Source organism: Carassius carassius, chromosome 27, assembly GCF_963082965.1.
Source record: "Carassius carassius chromosome 27, fCarCar2.1, whole genome shotgun sequence".
Classification (NCBI taxonomy): Eukaryota; Metazoa; Chordata; class Actinopteri; order Cypriniformes; family Cyprinidae; genus Carassius; species Carassius carassius.
The window spans coordinates 23,282,597-23,310,339 of NC_081781.1; the positions used below are offsets into that span (position 1 = coordinate 23,282,597).

The 27,743-nt window shown below is 37.1% G+C and overlaps 1 protein-coding gene across 1 annotated transcript; it reads left to right on the forward strand.

Moving 5' to 3' along the window:
- The first annotated feature begins 10,431 nt into the window (after positions 1-10,431).
- Positions 10,432-25,713, forward strand: LOC132107439 (disks large-associated protein 2-like). The gene is made up of 7 exons (XM_059513648.1): positions 10,432-10,576; positions 15,048-15,406; positions 20,090-20,175; positions 20,349-20,752; positions 21,447-21,538; positions 23,341-23,493; positions 24,879-25,713. Exons 1-7 carry the CDS (start codon positions 10,432-10,434, stop codon positions 25,116-25,118), a joined length of 1,479 nt encoding a protein of 492 aa, XP_059369631.1. The 3' UTR covers positions 25,119-25,713.
- Positions 25,714-27,743: the final 2,030 nt, after the last annotated feature.

Genomic DNA, 27,743 nt, shown 5'->3' on the forward strand with positions numbered 1-27,743 from the left:
CACGGTTGACATCCTGTCAAGTCAGGGGCCGAAGCCTGGGGAGTGGATACTTCACCCTAAAGTGGTGAAGCACATATGGAGAGTTTTTGACCAGGCTCAAGTGAAACTCTTTGCAACTCAGTCGACATCGCAATGGCCCCTGTGGTTCTCTCTGACTCATCTAGCTCCTCTGGGACTGGATGCTATGGTGCAAACTTTGTCGAGGCTTCATCTGTACACTTTTCCTCTGATCGCTCTGCTCCCGGGAGTTCTGGAGAGAGTATGCTGTGACGGGGTCTTTCTACTGCTAGTAGCCCCATTCTGGCTCGGCCGAGTATGGTTATCAGACCTGATTTCACTCCTGGACTGCTCTCAATGGGATTTCCTCTCACAGGCAAGGGGTATGATAATTTATCCCTGCCCGGAGTTGTGGAAACTGTGGGTGTGGCCCCTGAGGGGGCACAGCTCATAGCTTCTGGTTTCTCAACTGAGGTTGTTGAGAACATCCTCCAACCCAGAGTTACCTCTACGAGGAAACTGTATGCCCTGGAGTGGAAACTTTTCCCTTCATGGTACAGAGACTGCCAACTCGATCCAGCTTACTGCACATTTGTTACAGTTCTGGAGTTTCTTCAGGCCCAATTCTCTGCAGGGTACATCCACTCCACCTTAAAAACTTATGTTAGTGGCCATTGCAGTCTACAATTCCCCTGTTGGTGGCCAGTCAGTGAGTAGACACTCCCTAGTGACACGTTTCCTCCACGGTGCACTGAGGTCCCCCGTACGGTCCTGTGTTCCCCCGTGGGATATGGCTGTGGTGTTAGAAGCTCTCTGTACAGCTCCTTTCGAGCCCATTGAAGAGATATCTGATCGACATCTCACAATTAAGTCTGCCTTTCTTCTGGCTATTTCCTCTCTGAAGAGAGTTGGGAAAATCCAGGCCCTCTCAGTGGCCCCTTCTCATCCTGACTTAGTGCCCGGGATGGCCAAAACATTTCTTTACCCTAGAGTAGGGTATCTCCCCAATGTTTCCTCTTTCATGCCAGTGTATAGTACTGTAGGCTTTCTGTTCTGTCCTCCTCCCTTCAGGGAGCCTGGCCAGCAGGATCTTAACTGTATGCGTCCAGTTCAAGCACTGGACATGTACATCCACCGAGCTGCCCTATGGTGAAGGGTGGACCAACTGCTCTTGTGCTATGGTCCCCCCAAGAGGGCTCTTCCTTCTACAAAGCAGACCCTCAGTTGGTGGATAGTTGATGCCATTACTATTGCCTATGAGTCCTTTGTTCTCCCCTCTCCGATGGGAGTCAAGTTAGAGCTGTAATCGGGCCTTAAAAGTTAGGCCCGACAGGACCCGAGCCCGACAGGTTTCGGCCCGAGCCTGACAAGTACATTTTGATTGACAGCTGTTTAAAAGCCCGAACCCGTTTACAGCCCGACATTATTCAAATGTTCGCACACACACATCTCTTTTTCCTTTTGTCAAGAATGAGTCATTTATACATGTTTTTAACATAATTCATAACTAACCACTTGGAAGTTGGAATAAAGAAATAAAATAAGTCCTCTGTAACATCGTAACATGTCAGCACTCTAAACAGTCATAGGCTCATTTAGCCTATAAATAGACCAACGCACAAATAAAAACAAGTCTTTTTAACAAATTAAATTAAGATACATTTTTTTAAATTAAGATGGGTATTTGGCAATAACGAAATTAAGATAAAGGCTCCGCCGGATTTGCTTCTCCACTAGCAGCTGACATTTAATATTAGTGTATACTCTGTCCACATTATGCATTTAAGACTCAATGAATATTTAGTTATCATTTGAAAAACCTTTACTCACAGAGATTAGACTAAGTCTAAAATGATTGAATCCACTGTAGATGTCTTGAGCCCGTTCCTGCGCTCACTGATGGTGTGTCATTATTCACTCATTATTCTCATTATAAATATGATCAAAACTTTTCCACACCTCAGACTTTGCTTTAGTTGCTGGTGCAACCAAAACGTAATCGCCAGAGACAAGCCTCCGTTACACCTACTCAGCATCCATTTTCACATCTTTCTCGCGCTAATCGAAACACATCACATGACCGCTCGTTTACCTTGCAAACCGGAGGTACCTCGCAAACCGGTAAGATGATAGAAATGAAGCCCGAACCCGTCGGGTCCCATTGGGTCCCGTCGGGTTCGGGCAAAGATCTTCAGCTCTAAGTCAAGTCTCATTCTTTGAGAAGTATGGCGGCCTCAAAGGCCTTTCTGGCAGGTGTATCAATGCAGGACATCTGCAACGCTGCAGGATCGTCCATGCCACTAATGTTCGTGAGGTTCTATGTCCTTGACATGCGAGCCACTCCAGGCTGTTCTGTTCTCTCATCCTAGTACACACTAGGCAGGGATTTGTCAGTCTGACGGCGTGGGCAGCTCATTCCCATTTCGTTTTCGGACGCAGCTTGAGTTCCTGAAGGGGAACGTACCAGGTTACACATGTAACCATGGTTCCCCGAACGGAACGATATATTGCGTCTCGAAGCCTCTCTTCCGGCATCCCTGCCAGTGCTTGCTTCATTCCTAGAAGCTGACACCAGCTCCACCACACATGCTTTTAAGCTTCCTGGTCAATTACATACCACCCATGACGTCTCGCCCTTCCATTGGACTGATAACACATGCGATTCAGAGTGTGGTCATGCTCGGGGTGTTCCCATAGCGTTTTCGGATACATCGTCTCATTCCCTTCAGGGAACCATGGGTAAATCATGCGTAACCTGGGACGTTTCCCATTAATGTAAGAATATAAATGATAACATTTCTAGACAAAGCATTAGTTACAGACTTCTTTCACAAATTTTCTGAAAATATACTCACACTCAGGTCATCCAAGATGTAGATTTATTTTTTTTTTTTTTTAAATATGAGCAGATCTCAAGAAATTTAACTTTACATCACTTGCTCACCAAGGGATCCTTTGCAGTGAATGGGTGCCATCAGAATGCTGTCCAAACAGTTGATAAAATCATCACAATAATCCACACAACTCCAGTACATCAATTAAATGATATTCCTTTAAAGCTTTGCATTTTGGCAGTAAAACTGAAAAAAAAAAAAACTATTTGCCAAGTTCACCCAAAATCTAGAATTTATAATTTCAGTGTTTACTTTTTCTGTTAGAATTTATTATTATTATTATTATTTTGTTAAATTTGTGCATTTTACATGTTTAGGCAGAATTTCACAGAATAAAAATGGCTTGCTAGATTCATGATGACAGATCCAACACTTGATTTGCAAAAATTATTAAAATATGTAAAAAAAAAAAATGGAATTATAATATCTTAATCAGTTAGTATGCAATTCTAAAAATAAATAAATAAATAAAATAATAGCATATGCATATCACTTACAGTAATGACCAATAAATGAAACATCCAATTTTATTTACTTTATACAAATTTGTAACTTTTTTTATTTATTTTATTTAGTCATTTATGTCATAATGTATAAAGCATTACATTTTAAGAAATTAGTATAAGTTTTTTATTTATCTTTTTATTTATCTTTTTTTTTTTTTTGCCCAAATACTGTATTCTAGCTTCTTGCTGTAGTTTAGTACACTAAAAGCACCTGCAGTAAATTCTTTGTGAATTCGCCTAATTGTGTTTGTTTTGTTGTTTTGTTGTTTCTTTGTTTATTACAAATAAAGACACGTACATATCATCACTGCAGAGAGCGCGCAACACAATGCATGAGTCAGGGATAGTGTTTAGGTGTTTATGTTATATATTGTTGAATTATTTGTTGTTGTTGTTTTTTTGTTTATTTGTTTTGTAAAAAATTTTGTTCATTTCTTTTAAATTTACTTCTCACTAAGCTATCCTTTTTTTCTTTTATTTTTTTTTTCTTTTTTCTTTTTAGGGGCCCGTAGCTTAGCTGGGGGGCGTAGAATGTACGGTAGGTCTGACAGGGCTCCTTTGTAATATACCTGTTGTACTTCATTTCACATCATTGTTTTGTCTACTTTCATATTATCTAGCAAAACATTTTCTTTTTTTTTAAAATAAGTAAAGTTAAAATGCTTAATTTAATTTAATCCTAGAAGGATTTCTTTGTCTGTTTTTAAACACTTTTTTTTTTAATTATTTTTATTACTCTTGATTTGTTGTGTTGAAGTGTTTGATTTGTAATTTGAATTCACAGGGGATTGTGCATGATAACAGCATCAATAGCATAAATTAACCCAAATAACTTTTTAATAAGTTTTTAATATAACTGTAGTGGTCCTAATAAAAGTCTTAACATTTTTATAAAGTCTTAACATGTTCAGCCAATAAGAACATGTTACATAAAAAGGGATAATATAGTTTTTAAACAATTTAATATTTAATTGAAACAATACAATGTTTAAATAAAAATGTTGTAAAGTGAGATTGCAATCATTTAAAATCTTATGTTTCCTCAATACCAAGTGAAAGCAGCTAGGACAGGGTAACTGTATTTTGGAACGTACTAATATAAATTTGTAATGTAAATTATGAGTGAGAGTTTTCACTAGAATGTTGTGTGGTATTATTTTAGCTGATTGTAGTTCCCTATTAAAATGGTCTCTCATGTTGTGTTTATGACTTTTGGGGGAAACTCAGTTTTCCTCAGTAGACTGAAGCATGATTTGTTAACATTTGTGCAGCTGCACAAAGATATGGCTGTTCAGCCCACCAAAATGGGCGGAGCCAACTGCCTATATAAATTGGTGCTTATTCCCAATTCATCAGAATCTTTCTCCTTCAAGTGTGAAGGTCATGTCCTCGCATAGCTCTGGAGACAAAGAATGAAGAAGCCCGCTAATTGCTGTAGAAGAGCCCTAGCAGAGAAAAGACACTGTTGCACTCAGAGCTTCTCCTCTGTGTCCATCCAGCAACATCTCAGAGCAAATTTCCTCTTCTAAACAAACTAATTTCTGTGGTGTTTGTTTCAAAATGCCACTATACGAATGTGGTACCCTGTACGACCCAGTTTGAATAGCAAGTTCATCCTGACAAAGGCCTTTGAAGAGCTCAGCTTGGATCGGTCAGCCCCAGAAGTATCTGCCAGGGTTCCGGCAGCGAGGCTCCCATCAGAGACCAGGACCTGATGGCATCCCCTGTAATACCGCTGGGCCTGCTCCACATGTGGCTCCTTGCAGTACTGGCTAAAAGCCTGTGTTCTGTCCCATGCCTGGTGTCTGGGACACTTTTGCCTTAAGGTGGACCATCAATGTGTCTCAGCTGGGGACCCTTATAAGGCCCCTCATCTATATCAGACAGGTTTCCAATTGGGACTGACTTCCAGAAGGAATGTTGTTATGACAGATGCCTGCAACTCAGATTGGGGAGCTCTGTGCGAGTGCAGGCCAGCTTTGGGCTCCTGGTCCAGCCTAGAGCAAAGGCTACACTTCAACTGTCTCGAAATTATGACAGTTTTCTAGACCCTTAAAACCTTCCTGCCAGCTCTTTGTCCTATGGGCTCAGTGCAACCAGTGCTCATTGAGGGTGGTGCACGTTCCAGGCAGACTGAACCAGGGATTGGACTTGCTGTCCGAGGGCAGTATGTGTCCGGGAGAAAGGAGATTCTTCAGAAGACTTGTTTTAAAACTCTTATTGGCCAACATTTTTCTCCAAGTAACAGGACACGCTGGCTTAGGTATGGCCTAAGGCCTCCCTATATGCCTTTCCCTCATTTACTCTGCACTCTCAAGTCATCAGATGGTTCAGATGCTCAGATATACTGGTGGGCTCCACTCTGGTGAAAACAGTCATGGTTCTCCTATCTGATTCAACTGTCATTGTCAGCTCCCTGTTAATTCTGCTGAACAAAGACCTCCTCTCGTAAGTGAGGGGTTACTTGTGGCATCCCTAACCCAAGATGTAGATTCTATATTTGTGGCTCTCTGTGAAGGTAGCCAACACTATAGCGGAGGCCAGAGCACCATCTACAAGGTGCCTTTATCCTATAAAGGCCAATCTGTCTTCTCCAAATGGTGTGCAGTTTTGAACGAAGACTCATCCTCTCATGAGGTAGCAACCATTCTGTCCTTTTACAAAAGCTGTTGGATAAGGGTTGCACCCCTTCTATGCTCAAGGTATATGTGCCAGCTATCACAACAAACTTGCAAACCAACAAAAATCCTTGTGGCTGGCCAGTCGGTAGGAAGAAATTACTTAGTTGTCAAGTGAGGAGCCAGGAGACTTAACCTCCTTGACCTAGTCATCCTAAATGTATATGACTTTCTTCTTTCATACAAATCCAGTCAGAGTTATTTTTAAAAATCTCTTTGATCTTTCAAGCTGTTTGATGCCACTCGGTGGGTGTTGCACTGCCTCTGTCCATAAGAAGTTTAATAAAAAAGCGCATCCATAAAAAAAGTGTCTCCAACGATCTCCAACTGAATTCGTCTGAAAGTAGAAAGTAATATAAACCTAGAATGATTTCAAGGTGAGTAATTTGTGGTTCAATTTTAATTTTGGTTGAACTAACCCTTTAAGATCAGCTTACACCTCATTTGGCTCGGATTGCCCCATTAGAGTGAGGGCCCACTCCACTAGGAGGATATATTCCTCATGGGCTTGGTCCACCAGACTTGGGGATATTTTCAAGGCAGCCAGCTGATCGTCGCTATCTAGCTTTGTCCGGTTTTATAACATGGACATGCCAGCATTCCAGGGATGGGTCTTGTCAGCTTAATTGTCTTGCACCCCAAGTAAGTGGTTTAGTCTTGAAAGAGTGCTCCGACTGGTGGCCTGAACCTCACAGTTAGCCTATGTTTTTTAGGGCCCTCATGGCAGTGCACTAGAGCTGGGCTCGCAGGACGGCTTCTGTTCTGCACTTATAGCATGGCATTGTGGTATATCATTCCCCCAAGCATTATAAACGGAATAAGTGTTGCATGCCTTTCCATGCTGTAACTGCATGCGAGTCGATGCTACCACTCCTCAGTTGAAATGATTCTGATGAAAATGCATTCAGTGTCGACTTACATAGTTAACTCTACCCTGTTTGGGTGAGCTGAAAATGGCTGCTGCACAAACTTTAACAAATCAGGCTTCAATATTCAGAGGAAAACAGTTTCACCCAAGCATTATAAACACAATGCTTGTTCCCGTTATCTCAGGTAACCAAGGTAACATTAGTAACTGGAGCATTATACTATGAAGACATCCACTCTGCATTCATGGGGGCATTGCCACTGTATGTATGTATGTATGTTGAGAATAAAGGTCATCAAGCTTTAACCTCAGATCTCCACCAAGAGGTGAGGTTTGCGAACTCGCCCTCCACCTCCACAGTTCTGATGGACAAATTACACCACTCTCCATTTACATACCTGTGTTTCAAGCCATCTATTCAATCATTAATTCATTCACCATATGTCTGATTCACCACACAAGTATCTCTGAAACACGTGAACAAGTCTATCGGAAACAGAGAGAAATTAGTCGAAACTCAAAGAAGTCACATTATGGCTTTTTGGCCTAAAAAATTGCATTGCTAGAGTGAAATAAATGATCCAAGACGGTAGACACAGTGGGATGGAAAAATAAATATTACTGTAAAATGTATACTAAAATCGCTCATCCAATCAGATTTAAGAACAGGAACTATCCTTTAGTAATCTAATGTGTTCAATGTAGGGCAGTGTTTTTCATTTCCAGTCCTTTAGCCCTTCTAACTGGAATCATGGCTGAATATCCTGTGATGTCCACTTCACAGGGCACTTATGGTCGAAAAGAACAAATGTCTATAGTGATAAGAGATGCATTAAAAATATGCTGGCAGGGGCTGCTGGAATTGAAATCCACTGATATTGAATATTAGCCTGCTACTTGTACTACAGCATATGTACTCTGCACAGTATGCAGAATTTATATATGCATTAAATATCCAGATGACTACTGTCCATTCACTGAAATACTGTATGTAGCTTTTAACAGAGCACATCATGTTAGGGACTGTATCCCCCAATGCAATGTGCATTGATTGGAAAGTTTATCAACCATCGTGTGACTCATTACTTGATTGGACTAACTAAAAATATCTGTACACAAAATCAGATTCTAAAAATAAAATAACAATATTTATATATAGGTCATGTGATACTCCAGCAAATAGATTTTTGGAATGTTGACAAGGAATATTCAATGACAAGGAATATTCAATGAAATTTCATGAAGTGATTTTCAGTCAGGCCGTTATATTTTGGTGTGAATGCCTTGATGTAGGCCTACTTTTGTTCCTGTGTCTCATATCATCCTTCATCCATGTCATCACAGTCATTAAGCATATCACCTTCCACACTGTCAGAGTCCATGCACACATGATAAGGACGACCCAGACGAAACACTCAGGATCAAGCAACGCTCTTACTGGAATCTTCAGTCAATGACCTGGCACAATGGTGAATTTTAACCCTTTTTCCAGTTATGGAAGAACTGGAACTGAAATCTGATACTGATCAAATACCTTTGAATGCTTGTGTAATTCATTTAGACTGTTGTTTTTGTGTAAATTTAGTCATATTTATATGATATACTTGATAATTTTTTTGATTGCAACATTTAAGTTTTTTCATAAAAACGTATTTTTCATTTAACTTATTTAGAGCTTTGCAAATTCATTCATGCATTTAGTTGCATCTTTAATTTTTTATGTTTAAAATAGTTTTTGCCTTTGTTTATTTATTTATTTATTTATTTTTATTTATTTATTTTTTTTCATTGTCTTAATTGTTCATTTTACTTACTTTCAGAATTTGTGTTATTTTTAAAATATCACTGATAATCTAAAATGTTTGATAAAATGTAATTGTTTATAAAAGTGTATATTATAATGGTTTGGTTTTCAATAGTTTTCTTACCAACGTGGCAAATGACCAAGTGCCACACACCGTAGCTTTTTACTTTTAAACACAACGACAATTGGTGGAATATATATGATGATGTTTATAACTGATTTTAAGCATAATTTTAGTTGGCGTACTGAGGGAGGCAACACCCTTGTGAAAAAACATGCTTAATTGTACTAGTAGTGTACTTCCTATCTTAAAAATGTTTATTTAAATATATATATATATAATATCAAAGAAATAAAATGCCATTTACTTCAAGAGTTCATTTTCATGACTGTTTTGCATTTAAAAAGTGGGTTTCACTTTATTTTGATGGTCCCCTTAACACATTATTGACTATAAGTAACATTGCACCTACATATCTGGTAGGGTTAGGTTTAGATTAAGCTGACGTACTTGCAAAGTTACTTTTACTTAGTCAGTGGAATATCTATTGGGGAGTGTCACAATAAAGAGTTATTAAAGGGATATTAAAGCAGATATTAAAGGGATAGTTCACCCAAAAATGAAAACTTTGTCATTAATTACTCACTCTCACAATAATGCCATTTTAGAGAGTATCACGACGTATGCACATGCTTTCCTGAGGGTCAGAGAGCTCTCAGATTTCATCAAAAATATCTTAATTTGTGTACCGAAGATGAATGAAGGTCTTGTGGGTTTGGAACAACATGAGGGTGAATAATTTGTGACAGAACTATCCCTTTAAGCAAACGGGCTAAAAATAATCTAATAGAATTTAGCTGACATATAGGTGCATTGTTACTTATTGTAAAAAGAATGTTCAAAAGAAACCATCAAAATAAAGTGTTAACAAAAAGTGCACATTGTAATACTTCAAAGTACATTTTAAATATATAAAATAAAAAAAATCATGTGTTAAAGAAGTACATATACAGTATGTTAATGTGTTTACTAACATTCTAAAGCACGTTAAATAATTGATTATAATTTTTGCTAAAGTTAAGAAAATGTTTAAAAATAAATGCTTGTCAGTACATTTGGCAGAGCAAATTAACTATAATTAATTATAGTTTCAGAGACAATAGTAATTATGTAAGTGTCTGAAATTAAAAAAAATATATATATATATAATTAATTTTATATATGCATATTTATATTAAAATATATTATTTCCATAAAGTACACTTCATTTTCACAAGGGTATGATTAAACTTATACTTGCATCATGAGCTACATTAAAGATTATGGTGAGAAAATCATAAAGAATAAGTTCTTTCAAAAGAGGTTCTTAAATGCCAGAACCTCTTTTGACTAAACATTCTACCAAACACCAATTCTTTATTTATAACTAAACTTTTTATAACTGGACTTTTTAAATGCATGTATCTTTGTTAATTTTTAACAATCTGACACCACTGATTATAGCTTAATTGACTTTTGCAAACATTTACTTTTAAATGAATTACTACAATTAATATACTATTACTATAATTAATAAATAAGACAATGCACAAGTGAAGAGATCTGGAGACCCAAACAACTGGTGTCAGATTGAATAATATTGTTCACTGTTTAAAATGTCTTATTGATTTTAATGAATATGAAATGTTGGGAGATGTGACTGGGACTGTGTCTAAACACAATTCGATTTTTTTCCAAGCTCTACTAATTTTTTTTCTCTTTTTTTCAGGGATCCAGTTTCGTCTCCCTACTGCCTGTAGTGTGGATCGAACAGAAACCCCAACTCCAGGTAAAGCCATACCACATAGTTTGTTCATGTTCAGAAGCATCACGCCTATTCAGACCTTCTCAGATTATCATGTCACTCCAAATTCATATGACCTTTTCTCATGATATACAAAACAAAATGTCAAAGCTAGTCTTTCCAACACAGTGAAGATGCATGCTGATCTGAAGTCTGGACTGCCAAAATAAAAACAACTACAACGACAAAAAATCAAGCAAAGCATAGCAAAACAATGAAATGACAGCAAAACAAGCAAAGGCCAGGCAAAACAATGAAACAAAAGCAAGGAAAGGAAAGGCAAAACAATGAAACAACATAGAGCAAAGTAAGGCAAAAAAAAAACAAAAAACAGAACAGTAAAACAAAGTAAGCCAAGAAAAAAACTAATAAAAGCAAGACAAAAAGGCAAAACAAAACAATGAAAGGCAAAACAATGAAACAAAGTAAATTAAGGCACGGCAAGAAAACATGCAACAAAAATAGCAAAGCAAGGCAAGACAAAACTAAAAAGCAAAGCAACAAGACAACATTGAACATTGAAAGAAAACAAAGCAAAGAAAGGCAAAAAATCGAAGCAACAAAGCAAAACACAGTAAAGCAAAGACTAAAAACAAAAAACTAAGCAAAAGTAAGACAAGACAAAACAACTAACAAAACAAAGCAAGGTGAAACAACAAAACAGTAAAGATGAGGCAAAACAGCAAAAAAAAAAACAACAACAAAAAACAAAGCACCATAACAAAACACAGTAAAGCAAAGCAAGCCAAGGCAAAACATCAAAACGAAGCAAACAACAACACTTGATATTCAGCTTGTTTTCTAGGGAAATTGTGTCACTAATGCTGATAAGGCTCTGTACACACATTATTAGAATATCTGCTCTTATATTGCTGGGCTGCAGTTTTACTGTCTTTTATCATGCGCCACATACACTAAATAACTGTTTTTAGTGGAGACTGAACATCTGTTATTGATTAAACAGTCAGACTGAAAGTTTTAGAACTCATTCAAGCTGGCATTAAAATGCAGAACACGCAGCTTAACACATGCACTGATAAACAGTTCAAGGTTCAGTTCACAACCTGATGCACTATGCACAAGTTTAGGTAAAACACCTAACAAATTCACACAACGCATATATGTTAATAAGTAATTAGTGTGTAATTAGTTAAATAATGACATAGTAGCCTGAAAACTCAGGATACATCCTGAGGCTTTCAGCAACAGAAGCGACTTCCCATTGTGCAAGTTTGTAATGAAGACTACATGCACCTGAGCTAATTTAAATGAATGATTATTTTACAAGACTTCACCCATGTTTCTTCAGATCATCTATGATAAATAGGTGAAAATCAATCAAAGGAGAAGGAATGCTGTATATTGTACTTATACTGTATGTATTAAATGTATTAAGATATATCTGTGTTCTTTGGAAAGAACAAATTCTAATCTTCAGTAGTGATTCATGGTTTTGATCATGCCTACTATCTTTGTTTCTGTGTTTCGCACCTGTGTGGCATTTGATACCCCCCTGATAACTGTTGCCAAGACACCAAATCATTCAGCAGCCCTTCATTGGCACACTGGGCTTTTGGTGAATAAAAACCTGGGCCATTCAAGATGTGTTTTTACAAGCTAACAAGACACTGCCTTCTAAGAGAAATGAGAAAAATAAAATAATTCTCACTCTCCTTTATTTCAAATAAAATCTAAATAGAACAGATGGAATTCCTTTTTTTTCTTTTCTTTTTTTAACAGTTAATAGATACACATGGCATGATTTATGCTGATAATGTGTTAATTAAATGGCAAAATGTATCATCATTCAGTATTATTCAGCATTATTTTGTTAAACTGAAGTGCTGTACTTTCCAAACAGAATTTCTTTTTTCTGAACATTCCTCAACCATCTGCCATTGAAGAATAGATCAGACATACAGTATGAGTTCTGCAACAGATGTTTTATTCAGATTCGAAAGAATACAGGATGAAAATATATATAAAACATATCAAGATATAAAATCAATCAGCTCCAGTGTTGCTTTGTGTGTCCGTATGATTGTCTCTGCATATAGCCACGATAGGAGAAAATATTTTAACACCCGAATTCAGTTTTAAATCTTCCACGCTTCCAGAGCGTAGTTGCAGAGATGAGTCATATTCTGTTGCTCTGGGAGTTTTTATATTTAATCACAGCTGATGGAGTGTTCGACATGCTGATGACAGAATGAATTATGACGCCGAGTATCAACACAACAGGTCATGAATGGATTATTGTGTTCTTCTCTTATACAAACCCTACATTCTATTTTTGGAAGTGTTTTACTCCTCTGTATGAATCACACGTCTCTCTCCCACATTTTTCCCTTCAGTCTGTGACTCATTCAGCAGTTTTATAATAGTGTGCTATTTGCAGCCCGTGGTTTTGATTGGTACATCATATGTAGACTGTTACATTTAATCACACTGAGGTATTTTGTCATGTTGGCAAATACAAACACCCTGCAGGTGCTGCAAAGTAGGTCTGTATTTCCATCTTTTGACTTTTTTTTACCCTGTTTGAGGTCAGAGCTGCTTGATTTTTCCAAGGTTTCATCGCTTTCAAAGAATCAAGCGGGATTAGCACCAGGGTTGGGTTGCACAAGCCAGAACTGACCAGAGCAGGAGAGCAGAAGCACTGCTGTCAGCTGTAGCAAAACAGCAAAAACTGTTATCAAATTGTACATGGCATTAAACTTAATTGATACACACTCTCTGCTTCCTGCTTTCCATATAAGGGCTGCTCAGCGAATGTGTAAAAAGCACCTCAAAATCTTCTGATTGGCTAAGGGATGTCAGTCTCAGAGAAATGTGATTGTTTCTTAGAGATCAAACCGTGAGATCAAAGTCAATTTGAAATATTTAGGAAAATGTTAAAAAATTTAAAAAAGTAAATACTGTAATTGCAAAATATTCCCTTTTAAAACCCCGTTTTTTATTTTAATATGTTTGATGTATTTATTATAAATATATTTTAAATAATGTAATTTATTACAGATTTATTTAAAACTTGTTGGTAACATTGCATCTTTGCATGATTAAAAAGTATAAATTTAAAAAAAAAAACAAAAAAAAAACTGGTAACAATATTTTAAGTCCACTTTAGACATTCTACTAACTATGAGTAACTTATTAAACTAACCACAACCTTACAGTCTACTAATATTCTAAAGAGAGTTAGTTGACAAATAGTTGCGTAATTGCTTACAGTTAGTACAATGTCTAAAATGGCCTATCAAAATTAGGTGTAAACAATTTTCTTGCTGAGGGGAAACAGTTGTCTTTTTATGACATTGAATATTTTAAACATATTCAGGAATTTCATTCATGGACGATACGGTAGTTGCAAGTTAATGAGAAACCTTTGCCAACCTAATACCTTTAATGCACAGTGTTTTGCCCCACTCTAAACGTCCATTAAAATCAAATCAGAATGAGCTACTCTTTGCTGGATTAAGAAAGAGTATGCATCAGATTTAATGTGGATCGTCAAAACATTGGCTTGCAAGACAAACCGTCTTTGTCTAGTGAGACTGCATTGTCAAGCAGGAACAAAAGAGAATATAAGAGCTGCTGGGACGCATGAATAATACAGATACTGTGAACACAAGAGCACAGAATTGCAGAGTACCAGCTCACTTCAAGCTCTGGAATGTCCAATTTGCTCACTATACGCATTATTCCATTTTCAAAAGATTTATTCTTGTAGGTTATGGTGTTCTCTTGTTATTAAAGCTACACTGTGTACACAAATTTTTTTTTTTAAATAATAACTTAACTTATAGGTAAGCCTATAGTATATTTTAGAGTTCTCAAGATGGATTTAATGGGAAACTGCACACTTTTCTGATTTATGTTTACATTAAATCAATAAATAAAGGAAAGAAGGTCGGGCTACTGCTATATATAAAGTGGAAGTAGCTTGAGGCTACAACAACAGACCAGTTACTACTTTGCTCTGTTTATCTATAAATAGTCTACCTAAGTTAATGTTTCTGCCATTATCTGGTGTGGATAACCTTTTTTATGTTTAATGTCAGGATTGGCAAACTTTTGTAAAATTAATAGGTCAAAACAACAGCACCATATCACCTACTCATGAGAATTAGTTTTTTCTTCATATATCCGTCTTTTGATGTTGGGAAAGTTTTGATGTTGTTAGTGAGATTCCCATTGTCTGTAACAATGAGCAAAGCAGTGCTCCTCGGGAAGGTAAAGTAATTATCAGAACAGTGTCACTCCGTGAATAGCTTACCGTTTATGCTTCAACCGATAGAAGGCAAAAGGTGGCATAGTGAAGCTTTAAAATGGTTCCTAAAAGAGTCGATGATCAGACATCTGCTAAACGACTGTGATGAAGGTTTAGTTTCTTTCTGATCCATTGCTCTTTCTTTCTCTCTTTAATCTAACATATTGTTCATCTGTTTCGTTGTAGCGGTAGTGACATATACGCCTGACTACAAGAAGACCCCTCCACCTGTTCCTCCTCGTTCCACCACTAAGCCAGTGATTTCTGTAACAGCCCAGAGCAGCACAGAGTCGACGCAGGATGCTTACCACGAGGGTCGGCCCTCACGGGGAGGGCTTTGGGCAACAGATAGCCTCGGCCGGGTCATCTACACCTCCACCGACAGCCTGGATAGCGCAAAAGCGGTGACCCTAGCAATGGAAACCGCACCCAAGCGTCTCACTTCTGCGGGGAGCTACAGCTCCGTTCAGACCTGCGATAAGGCCATCCTGGTGTCCAAAGCGGAGGAATACCTCAAGACTCCGCGCTCTTCCATCGGGATACAGGTAAACCTCCCTCAAGGTTTTAGGTTTGTGTCATTATAATTGACTCTGTAAACCCTGTAAACCCAATGGCTTTGTGTCTCGCCTCAAATCCAAAAATAGCTGGCAGCATTCAGACAGTGAGTCACCCACCCAGAAAGTGCACACAAAGACTCCTCATATATCCAGATTCTGTGGCGGGGAAGATGAGATTGCAGATTGACCACTGAACAACAAAGATTAATGATGCTGCTTCTCTCTGTGGGCTTGTTCCTAAACAGGACCAACAGTCAACCACAGCACGCAGCTGTTGAGATGAAGAAAATATTACACCTATAAAGCTATGGATCATTAACAACCAAATCCACAAAGGCTGGAATGACTTATTTAGCTAAATCCGGAGCTCAAACCACCCGACCATTAAACCTGCCACTGCGGCGCCTAACAAATACAAACAAGGCTCTAAATGTGATTCTTGTTCTGATGAACCACTAGGAATTTCAGCTTGTTTTCACTACCAAGGCAAACAATACTGTCCAAAAGCTCCCAACACATTTAGACGCTTTTATGCAAAGCAATTTGCATTGCAACCGAATTTTACGAATTTTCAGTTCAATTGGTAATCAAATCCAAGACCTTCAAGTTGCCAGCATCATGTTCTACTGTTTGAGCAACACTTTATTGCGATGTGGCTCGTAAGGGTACTGTATTGCTTTCAGTGAGAAACATTTGATGTCAATAACCTGATACAAAGTTTCTAGGACTTTTATCATCATAAATCTGTTGTTGGGAATACTTTTGTCATCGTGGTATGTTGGGTTGCAGCTAGAGTAATCATTTTAAATACAGGTGCTGGTCATATAATTAGAATATCATCAAAAAGTTGATTTATTTCACTAATTCCATTCAAAAAGTGAAACTTGTATATTATATTCATTCATTACACACAGACTGATATATTCCAAGTGTTTATTTCTTTTAATTTTGGTGATTATAACTGACAACTAAGGAAAATCCCAAATTCAGTATCTCAGAAAATTAGAATATAAATTAAGACCAATACAAAGAAAGGATTTTTTGAAATCTTGGCCATCTAAAAAGTATAAAATGAAAAGTATGAGCATATACAGCACTCAATACTTAGTTGGGGCTCCATTTGCCTGAATTACTGCAGCAATGTGGCGTGGCATGGAGTCGATCAGTCAGGTGTTATGAGAGCCCAGGTTGCTCTGATAGTGGCTTTCAGCTCTTCTGCATTGTTGGGTCTGGAATATCGCATCTTCCTCTTCCCAGTACCCCATAGATTTTCTATGGGGTCAAGGTCAGGCAAGTTTGCTGACCAATTAAGAACAGGGATACCATGGTCCTTAAACCAGGTACTGGTAGCTTTGGCGTTGTGTGCAGGTGCCAAGTCCTGTAGGAAAATGAAATCTGCATCTCCATAAAGTTGGTCAGCAGCAGGAAGCATGAAGTGCTCTAAAACTTCCTGGTATACAGCTGTGTTTACCTTGGATCACAGAAAACACAGTGGACCAACACCAGCAGATGACATGGCACCCCAAACCATCACTGACTGTGGAAACTTTACACTGGACCTCAAGCAACGTGGACGGTGTGCTTCTCTTCTCTTCCTCCAGACTCTGGGAGCCTGATATCCAAAGGAAATGCAAAATTTACTTTCATCAGAGAACATAACTGTGGACCACTCAGCAGCAGTCCAGTCCTTTTTATCTTTAGCCCAGGCGAGACGCTTCTGACGCTGTCTGATGTTCAAGAGTGGTTTAACACAAGGAATGCGACAGCTGAAACCCATGTCTTGCATGCGTCTGTGCGTAGTGGTTCTTGAAGCACTGACTCCAGCTGCAGTCCACTCTTTGTGAATCTCCCCAACATTTTTGAATGGGTTTTGTTTCACAATCCTCTCCAGGGTGCGGTTATCCCTATCGCTTGTCCACTTTTCTCTATCACATCTTTTCCTTCCCTTCGCCTCTCTATTAATGTGCTTGGACACAGAGCTCTGTGAACAGCCAGCCACTTTTGCAATGACCCTTTGTGTCTTGCCCTCCTTGTGCAAGGTGTCAATGGTCGTCTTTTGGACAACTGTCAAGTCAGCAGTCTTCCCCATGATTGTGTAGCCTACAGAACTAGACTGAGAGACCATTTAAAGGCCTTTGCAAGTGTTTTGAGTTAATTAACTGATTAGAGTGTGGCACCAGGTGTCCTCAGTATTGAACCTTTTCACAATATTCTAATTTTCTGAGATTTTGGGATTTTCCTTAGTTGTCAGTTATAAACATCAAAATTAAAAGAAATAAACATTTGAAATATATCAGTTTGTGTGTAATGAATAAATATAATATACAAGTTTCACTTTTTGAATGGAATTAATGAAATAAATCAGCTTTTTGATGATATTCTAATTATATGACCAGCACCTGTACACCTAAAAGGATAGTTCACCCAAAGATGAAAGTTCATCATTTTCTCACCCTTATGTTTTTCCAAACATATAAGACTTTTGTTCAAAAATACAAATGAAAGATATTTTCCAGAGAGATTTCTGTCCATCCATTGGAAATCCATTCCACCAAAACGTTGACACTTGAAAAGATTGTAAAAGTAAAAAATCGAGTAGTTTTATCCAAGACTCTAAAAAATTATATAAAAAATATTTAGCTTTTTATTCACATAAAAATAAAAAATGAACACACATATATAGAGCACATCAAACTATAGTAGTCAACATATGAAGTGGATCAAAATCATTCATCAAAGTTGTCCTAAGACAAGAATGCATTTTGGTTTTAGGGTTTGTATGGGTTTGTACGGGCTTAGAATGACATCGGGGTAAATTTAAATTTTTGGGAAGGCTCTCCTTTATATTTGAATATTTTAGAGCATCTAACACAACACCCTACCACTAAACCTAACCATATCTGAACATAAACACTATCAGTATTGGGCCCCATGGGAGTGAGAATGAGTTGAAAATGATAGATGCACTTTAGTGAGTTTAGATGATTTTAGCCATGATACTAATATATGTTTACAGAACTAGCTGAGAGAGATGTGGAATATGGAAAAAGTACCAATAAGTCAAAAACCTCCAGAAGACTTTAAACTTGTTTGAAATGCATTACTGTATGTTAACGTTGCAATTCACAGGGATTCATCACTCTGGATGCTAAAGAAGCTAACTGTCACCACCAAAACTAATAATATGAAATCAGGAAATCAGGAATCAGAGGAAGGTCAATTTAATGTATAAAAGCATAATAATAATTATACTAATCAATAAACCATTTCTCCAATGTTTGCAGTTTAAAGTAGGTTAGTATTGTGAACATTAATAACTGGTTACTAACAGCATTTGAGAAAGTTACTTTTAAAAGTAACGTGTTACAATATTACGTTTCTCCCTAAAAAAAAGTAACTAAAGGCACTGGTTGATAAAATGGGATTATTTGTGTTATTTAACATATTTTATTATTGCAGGCAATAATAAACTGGTGTTACTTTATTAAAAAAATAATATTTTATTATAAATTTAAAAGGATTATGTTACTTTACTAGTTACATGAAAAAGTAATCTGATTGCATTACTTGTAATCCGTTACCCCCAACACTGGTTACTAGGATCTTGTGTCTCCATTGGGCTCTTGAGCAGGCTGCTTTAGGGGCTGTCCTTATAGCAAGTGTGCTATAAATTGCCTCAGATAAGTGTTTGTGAGATGACAGCTCTTTAAGGGAAGTCTCATATTTGTGCCTCTAAGCTGTTGTTTTCTCTTCTGGGTCTGTGCTAATGTGTTCATGCCACCCACAGGACATTGTATTACATTTACACCTAGTCATTTTAATCAGACAATTTTATCCAAAGCGACTTACAAATGAGGACAATGGAAGCAATCAAAACTTACAGAGAGCAACAATATGTAAGTGCAAATGACAAGTCTCGGTTAGCCTAACGCAGTACATGTTTTTTTTTTCTTTATACAGGTGTATATATAAATATATATATATACACACACACACACCCACACACATACAGACGTACAGAGGTAACGAGAGTACCTCTGCACGTAAATAATGCATGCATGTGATGTGATGTGATTTGGAGAAGACTTGCTAAATAAACTCATTATTTGGGTTTTCTTTGCGCACAAAAAGTATTCTTATAGCTTCAGAAATTAGGGTTGAACCACTGATGTCACATGGACTATTTTACAATGTTTCTGGACCTGGGGAACATTTCAGTTGCATTGCTGTCTATGCATGGTCATCAAAAATATCTTTATTTGTGTTCTGAAGATGAACAAAGGTCTTACGGGTCTGGAATGATATTAGGGTGAGTAATTAATGACATAACTTAAATTTTTGGGTGAACTCTAACTCTGAGATACCATAAGAGTTTGGGTGCAGAATTACTTGTCAAAACTTGTAATGGTTAAACTGCAAACTTTGCATTAATTGGCATAAAAGTCATAGTGCTTTTTTCCTTTGGATCATGCTTAATGCAGTGTACATAATCTTAGCGATGTCCTTGGCTCCATAATTGCAGCTTGCAGCAATATTTTCTTACTTCTTCTCCTCAGATACTCATTACTTTCTCTCTCTCTCTCTCTCTCTCTCTCTCTCTCTCTCTCTGTGTGTGTGTTTGTTCTCATTCATTCTGTGCACATTTGATCTTTTCATTTTCTTATTCTTCAGGTGGAAGCGGCCACAGATTCTGAGACAGATAGTAAAGGTCTCCCACAGTATCACTCCGTGGGTATCCAGGTGGAGGACGAGAAGAGGTAAGTTTTCAGGACATTTGTTCTGTAGAACTAAGGTTTCCCTGAATTAATTAATTAATCCAGTAGCTCAGAAAAATACACAAAGTGAAACAGTGAATAGATAAATACATATGTTTATATCTTTTCTGTGTGCAAGCTCTCTTTAATATTCTCACTCTTCTGTTTGTTTTCAGAATTGGCCGCTTTAAACGGTCCAACAGTGTGACGACGGCAGTTCAGGCCGATTTGGAGCTGGAGGGGTTTCCTTCGACCGAAGACAAGAGTCTGCAGTTTGGAGGATTTCAACGGCATTCTGAACCCAGTACACCCACACAGTACAATGTGGTCCGGACCGTACGAACACAGGGCCTTTTTAGCTACCGTGAGGATTACCGACCATCCAGCGGGCCGCCCAGTCCGCAGCCCGAGCCCTGGCTGGTGGAGCCCGCTCATGAAGCAGCCGAGTCCGGCCGTGTGTCGCCACTCCACCGCGACGGCAGCTGGTTCATGCAGCTTCTGCACAGCGAGACCAAGAGGTTGGAGGGATGGTGCAAAGACATGGAGCGTGAGGCGGAGGAGCACGACCTGTCGGAGGAGAGTGAGTGTGCTGGCCATCAAAGAAACACATAATGAGTCTAAAACCAACACACTCTCCGTTTGGAACAATTTGGTGACTTATTCATATGAATCCATATAATCTAATATTCATTTGACAAAAATGACATTGGGCTGGTCTAATCAGTTCTTACTAAATTCTTAATTTAATTATAAAAAAAATATAAATGATATAAAATGTGTGTGTGTGTGTGTGTGTGTGTATATATATATATATATATATATATATATATATATATATATATATATATATATATTATAGGGCTGGGCGATAATATTGATCTGTGTAATAAAATTTAATGACACCGGAAAAAAGTACTGAACACATGAAGAAAGAGAGGTGCAAAAAGGCATGGAAAGCCAAGACACCAGCTCAAATCTATCAGTAATTAGAAAGCAATCCTGCCCTTTTTCAGTGGAAATTAATATTAATAAATCATATTAATTAATATTAATAACAGCACCTTTAGAACTATATTTACTCAGACAAATGTGTTCAATACTTATTTCTTATTTTACCCACTGTATATCTTTTTCTTACTAAATTCCGTACATATATATGTGTGTGTGTGTGTATTTTTTTATTAAAAAAATATATATAATTTCAAATAGAATTATGTATATGTACATATTTCTATTTAATAATGCATTTATTTCTATCAAACAATGTCTTACAGTTCTTGGGAAGATCCGGAGTGCTGTGGGCAGTGCTCACCTCCTCATGTCCCAGAAATTCCAGCAGTTTTACTGGTTGTGTCAGCAAAATCTGGTATGTGGCATTTCAACGATCCCCGTGAGATATGCATTAACGCCCCTTTTGCCTCATAAAATAAATCAACCATGAACCAGTTCTGTCATAAATGATTCAGTTTGCCTCTTTGACCGGCAGTTCATCAAGAAGTATTTGTGAGAGTATTTACCTTTCATTTATTAAATACAGAATATTTTTTTGTAAGTCTCTGTTTTTAGGTGAAAAAATAATTATTTAAAGGTAAATACTAGCGTTTCAGCACCTCATATTGTTGTTACATATATATATATATATATATATATATATATATATATATATATATATATATATATATATATATTTATATAAAGATCCTTAAAAGCCAATAAATTCGAGAAGCGATTTTACTTTAATGAAAAATATATATATGTTTTAATCATACTAAATCAAGCTATTATTTAATAATAGATCTAAATATATTGTGCATTTTTGCATATCTAGTACTGTTGAATACAATGAATAAAACAAAAATATTGTTTAACAAGTATGTTTAGTCTGTATAGTCGACTGAATTACACATGGATAAGTTGCAATGTCGTCTCCACAAAATATAGTTTCAGCCTGAAAGGAGCTTTAACCGGTTTCAGGCTGTGTGAAAGTAAAAGATCCTGACATTAATTGGTACTTTGTGGGTTGAATGACACTTTAAAGGGTTTGTTTAGTGGCCAGTGATTGTTTCTCTCTCTCTCTCTCTCTCGATTGTGAAATGATGGATGTAGTAATACATTCACACGGACAGACAGAGACCAGCTTGTCCTCTCTAGTATGAGCGTCCACGAGACTGAACAGTTTAGCTTAGCATTGTAAACAGAGAAGAGAGGATGTAGCCAGAATAAAGAACAACTGGAAAAAATGGTTCATTCAATCATTGATTGTTACAGAACATTTACTATTTTACTATTTACTCCAGTTATGACGCGTATGTACAGAACATTATTAGTCAATAGCTCATCACACATCCATCTTTTTAAAAAAAATAGGATATTTTATTGTGAAATTTTAATGAGCAGTATACATGTACATTGGCAAATAGTCATTGTTTGGATAAGAGATGATTAAAGTGAAGCTGGAACACAGTGACCTCTAGTGATTATTCATGATACTTTATTAATTCATGGCACTTGGTGCAGTGATGCGTAAAAAGTGATCATGATCCTTATTTTCAAGGGGTAATAAGTTTATACTCCTTTCTCACACATTTTTATATTATTATTTTATTAAAAAAATTTTAAGGCCCTGAAAAAGCTCCATAACCCAAGACAAAAGTAAACAAATGATTCTCTTCAAAAAATGACATCTCCGGATTGCCTCCTGCTCTCAGGCTTTTGTGATAATCGATAGTGTGTGAGTCCCTCAGTTGTCCTATCTCTGATATCACTGCGCCACAGTGGGGAAGAGCTCAAACGTGCAGCGCGTGCTGAGAATCAAAAGAACTGTTTTTGTCAAGAACAGTGGGCAGCATCAAACTAGAGACTCACGCACAACTATCATCTAAACAGGCTAAAACATTCATTTACACTCAATATGCAACATATGATGTTAAGAACCAAGGTAATGTACACATGCAAATACATGCATATATGTCAAATAGCTTCTTTAACACATAACTAAATAAAAACCAAAATGCATTATGATCCCTCTTATTTTTAAATTGATTGTATAGATAATTTTTAAAAGATCCCTGAGATTCTACAAGGGGTGTGTAAACTTACGAGTAAAGCGGAAACTCATAACTGTTGTTCTTCTTTGAGAAGTGTGTAACATATAATGGTTGTGTGCAGGACCCCAGCGCTATGCCCCGCCCCACGGCTCAGGACCTGGCTGGGTTCTGGGACCTCCTGCAGCTCTCCATTGATGATGTCACTGCCAAGTTTGATGAGCTGCAGCAAATCAAGAGAAATGAGTGGAGGATAGTGGAGAGTCCAGAGAAGAAGGTACTTGGGGTATCACAGACTGTGTGTGTGTGTGTGTGTGTGTGTGTGTGTGTGGACAATATTCAGATAAAGAATCACAGAACAACTGCGAGTTGAATGTTATTGACGTAAATTGTTAGAGATTAAGGATGTCTATGAAGTACATGCACGTAATTGATATAAATGTTAAAAATTCAATATTCACGGCTGAATAGCTGATGTGAGTGTATGCTGGCAAGGATGCACAAGCTCCTCGTGTGAATTGCCCTTTCTCACAGACATCACCTGAATGTTTGTAGTTCGGTTGCATTTGTCAAAAGCAAGTAAAACAATTCACAAGTTACTAAAGTTACTTGACGGTAAGGCGAGATAGAGAGAGAGAGAAAGCATGCAATTGCGCACACTTAAGTTGCATGATATTTATTGCTGTTTGCTCACTTATCATTTGAATTAAAACTAAATCGTAAATATAAACAAACAAAAACTACAGGGGCATTCAAAAACAACATTTATTTTAAATGACAAGCATGCAGGACTTTATTTAAATCGAAACTAAAACTAGAAGTCTGTTAGAGTCTATACGCATCCCATTATGCACCATTACAAATGTGTGCGCGTGCTGCGCATGTTTTGCTTGTTGACGTTAATTGCATTATATGATTCGCTTTAGAATATAAGTTGCAGTGCGTTTCAGATGATAAAAATAAAATTAATTGTGTTTCAGAAAATATGTTCTGTTACAAGTTTTGTGTATGAGGTTATGATTTCTCAAAATGAAAAAAAAAACTGTGAATTATTACGGAAACGTGGAATAATTACATTAACACAAAATCCTTTATGTATTTAATCACATTTTATTAACCAGTTCTGACAGTTCAGTGACCCATTTAAACCATACTAAATCAACCATTTTTTTTAGTCTTGAACTGTCTTCTCGTGTCATATTCTTTTATTTGAAATCCAGAAGAGCAGCACAGCTGAAAGATTTGCTTTGAGCTTGTTGAATTTCACATTTCCTTCAGCCTGAGGCTTATTCATTTCACTTTTGTTGTGAAAGGGCTTTTACATTTGAAAAAAAAATATATATATATATATATAAATAAATATAGAACTTTGATAAAATAACACAATATTGTAATGCATTACTTTAAAAACTAGATAAAAAAGTTAGTCGAGACAAACTTTAAAGTTAACTTGAGAAAGCCAGACTAGAATCTTTTAAAATGTTGTAGACGTTTAAAAAGTTTGACGGTTTGACTAGTTTTCAGTTTAAAATAGTTTGAAAGATTAAAGTCTTAATGTTTTGAAGGCAATACAGTCTATTAGAAAAACTGATGGATGGGTGGAGTCAGATATCCATGATGCTAGGGTACCCGGGACGGTTGTTGCTAGGGTGTTAAATGATAATGAACTCTACTTCTTTATCTCAGGAAAGAAAATGGCCACCTCCTGTTACAAAGAGGCCTCCTAAGGGTCGTGGAGCTGTCATGCGTGATCGATCCCTGGATCTGCAGGACCGACAGAGGCAAGAGGCCCGCCGCAGACTCCTGGCTGCAAAACGGGCTGCTTCATTCCGTCAGAGCTCAGCTACAGAGCGGGCCGACAGCATAGAGATCTACATCCCTGAAGCCCAAACCCGTTTATGAAACACGTACATACTATGCCTCACCAGTGCGCTTCACCAACAGGGTACACCCATTCTGCTCCATGTCACCCCTGCACTCGTTCACATTCTCACATCTGTTACAAGTATTCTTCCTCTGCTCATCATCTACTCTGAGCTGAGAATAGTGGTGAGTTTATATATGCCTCAAACAGAGCTCAATGCAAAGAGGTCTTGGCAGTCTATGCACTCCGAGACCTGCAGCTACTGCAACCCAGTTTGTATATCGGTTTTAGTACATTCAGAGGCCAAAACTAAGGCTTTGTTCACACTGCACACAAATCTGATTTGGTTTTCACATTCCAGTTTTAGCACACAGTTTCGGAGACAGTTGCAATAGTAGTGATATGAGCATCAGCATGATGCAAAGAGGACAGTTGTCATGACATCTTGCCACGGTGCTGAACTCATGAGATGCGTGAGAGCAATTAGCTCATATTAGCAATTCTTATTAACATTCATGCATATGCTGTGTCCAAAATCACTTACTCACTATTAATGACATGGAGCCATAGGGATATGCTGATGGAAATTATATTTCAATGCTTTTATGTTCTCTCGCCAAAACTTCTCTTGCAAACGTTACACTCCCGACTTTGCATTTTATCACAACACTGTTGTGTTTTCTCTTTTTTTATTTTCATGCGGTCAGAACATTTGCACTTCCCCTAAGGAGCTTTGCACTCTCTCAAAAAACATTTCCGTTTTTCTAAAAAGCATTTTTTTGTGCAAAACGTTTGTGCTTCTCATTAAACTTTTGCATTCCCTGAAGCAATGTTGCTCTTTTTTTTTCACTTTTAGGTTTGTATTATCTTACAAAACATTCAAAAAAGGTTTTCTCACAAAACTTTTGCTTTCCCCTGAGAAACTTTGCGTTATTTTTTTAAACGTGTACATTGTGTTTCTTGCAAAACAATTGTTTCTCACAGAATGTTTGCGTTTCCCTAAGAAATGTTGGCTTCTGTCACTAAACGTTTGTTTTCCCTTACAAAACCTTCATAAAGCATTTGCACAAAAAAATTTGCATACTCTCATAAATCTTTTGCGATCCCCTGAAAAAATTTGCGTTAAAATTGTATTTTTTTTTAAATCACATTTTGTTTTTCTCACAAAATGTTTGCACTCCCCCAAATAATGTTGCTTTTTCTCACTAAATGTGTGCGTTCTTGCACAAAACTTCTTTCCCCTGAGAATTGTTTTTTTTTAATTGCTTTTTTTTTTTTTTTTTTAAGATATGAGGTGACTATATTTCAAAGCTTTTTGCATGCAAACATTTCTGGGGAGAATGCAATACTTTATTTTGCTAAGAAATATAATTTCTATTTCCGTGTCCCCTTTGGGGCTCCAGTGAATGTCATATAATTTAATATAAAAGAACAAGAGACGTACAGTATGTGATACTTCTGGAATGACGAAAAACTACTTTCTATAATCTTTAATGTAATCTGACCGTTCAGATGCATTCTAAAAGATTTTCAGATGACTACATCTAGATGTACTTTATAAACATCAGATTCCAAAAAAAATTATAAATCAAATTCAAATAAATCAAAATTTTGCTGCCTGTCTGAACAAAGCCAAAGTCTAGCCCTCAGCATAGGCACAGTTAACACTCCTTTCAGAAAATGTATTCTGTAGCACTGGCACAAAACTAATGTCACAACATAGTCACTTCATCCACACGGAAAAATAAAATGACTCTAAACTTGACTTAGTTTGGAGTTTAGGTTTAAATAAGCGAATTTAAGATTGCAAAGTCTTTACTGCTTAAAAGGTTGTGCAAAGCAGTTCTACTTCTTAAATGATCCACATTTGTATTTCCAACGGAAATGTTGATCTTGATCCTCCTGATGTTGTCGCATTTGGGGATTCGCATGAAGGTTTTGCTTCTAGACTTCAATTTAGTTTTAGCTTCAGGGTTGACAGAGATTAAATCTAGTTCTGGACTTAATTGCACTGTCAAAGAGAGTTTAAAACATCCTTTTATTCAATTGCTAAGGTTTCAAATCCATTCAGCCCAAAAAGGCCTCGATATCATTCAGTCATAGCTTGACTTTCATTGACTGACCGCCGGTTTTACACAAAAACATTTACAGAGAAGTATTTATAACACCAATCTTCCTCAGTGTTCACCACTCAAGGTAGTCTGTGACATATAAAGGTGCAAAAGAAACTTTAATAATATTACTGTAAATGGTGCTGCTTTATACTCTAAAATGTAGAAGCCCCCTCCTCTCCTTTCTGCACAGCACTATAAACCACCTGTGGACTTTTTAAAGGGAGGTTTAACACGGTGTCTCAATGCATCTCGGATTATCATATTTACGGTCACTGGTTTGTTGAAAAGACATTCATTTATTTTAGGTTAGACAGTTATGCTTTTTGTATATCACAGTTTTTCGGTCCAGCATTTGCACAACAATGTGCCCATCTGCCTTGTCACTTTTGAGAATAGAAACCCGGGTCTGCAACAGGGGTCTCTGTGATGAATTGTTGAATTCAAATACCATATTTTCAGTTGGGTGGCAACAAGTCTGCTTTTTATTTGTAATTTGGCTTTTGGTTCATTACCTTGATTGTGGGCTAAATAATAACCAACAGCAGCATT

Excerpts from the sequence above, each read along its gene's own strand:
- LOC132107439 (XM_059513648.1), top strand. The coding sequence starts at position 10,432 with ATGTTGGGAGATGTGACTGGGACTGTGTCTAAACACAATTCGATTTTT. Across the intron at positions 15,407-20,089 it reads GCTCTTCCATCGGGATACAG|GTGGAAGCGGCCACAGATTC; the intron begins GTAAACCTCCCT and ends CTTATTCTTCAG. Across the intron at positions 20,176-20,348 it reads CAGGTGGAGGACGAGAAGAG|AATTGGCCGCTTTAAACGGT; the intron begins GTAAGTTTTCAG and ends GTTTGTTTTCAG.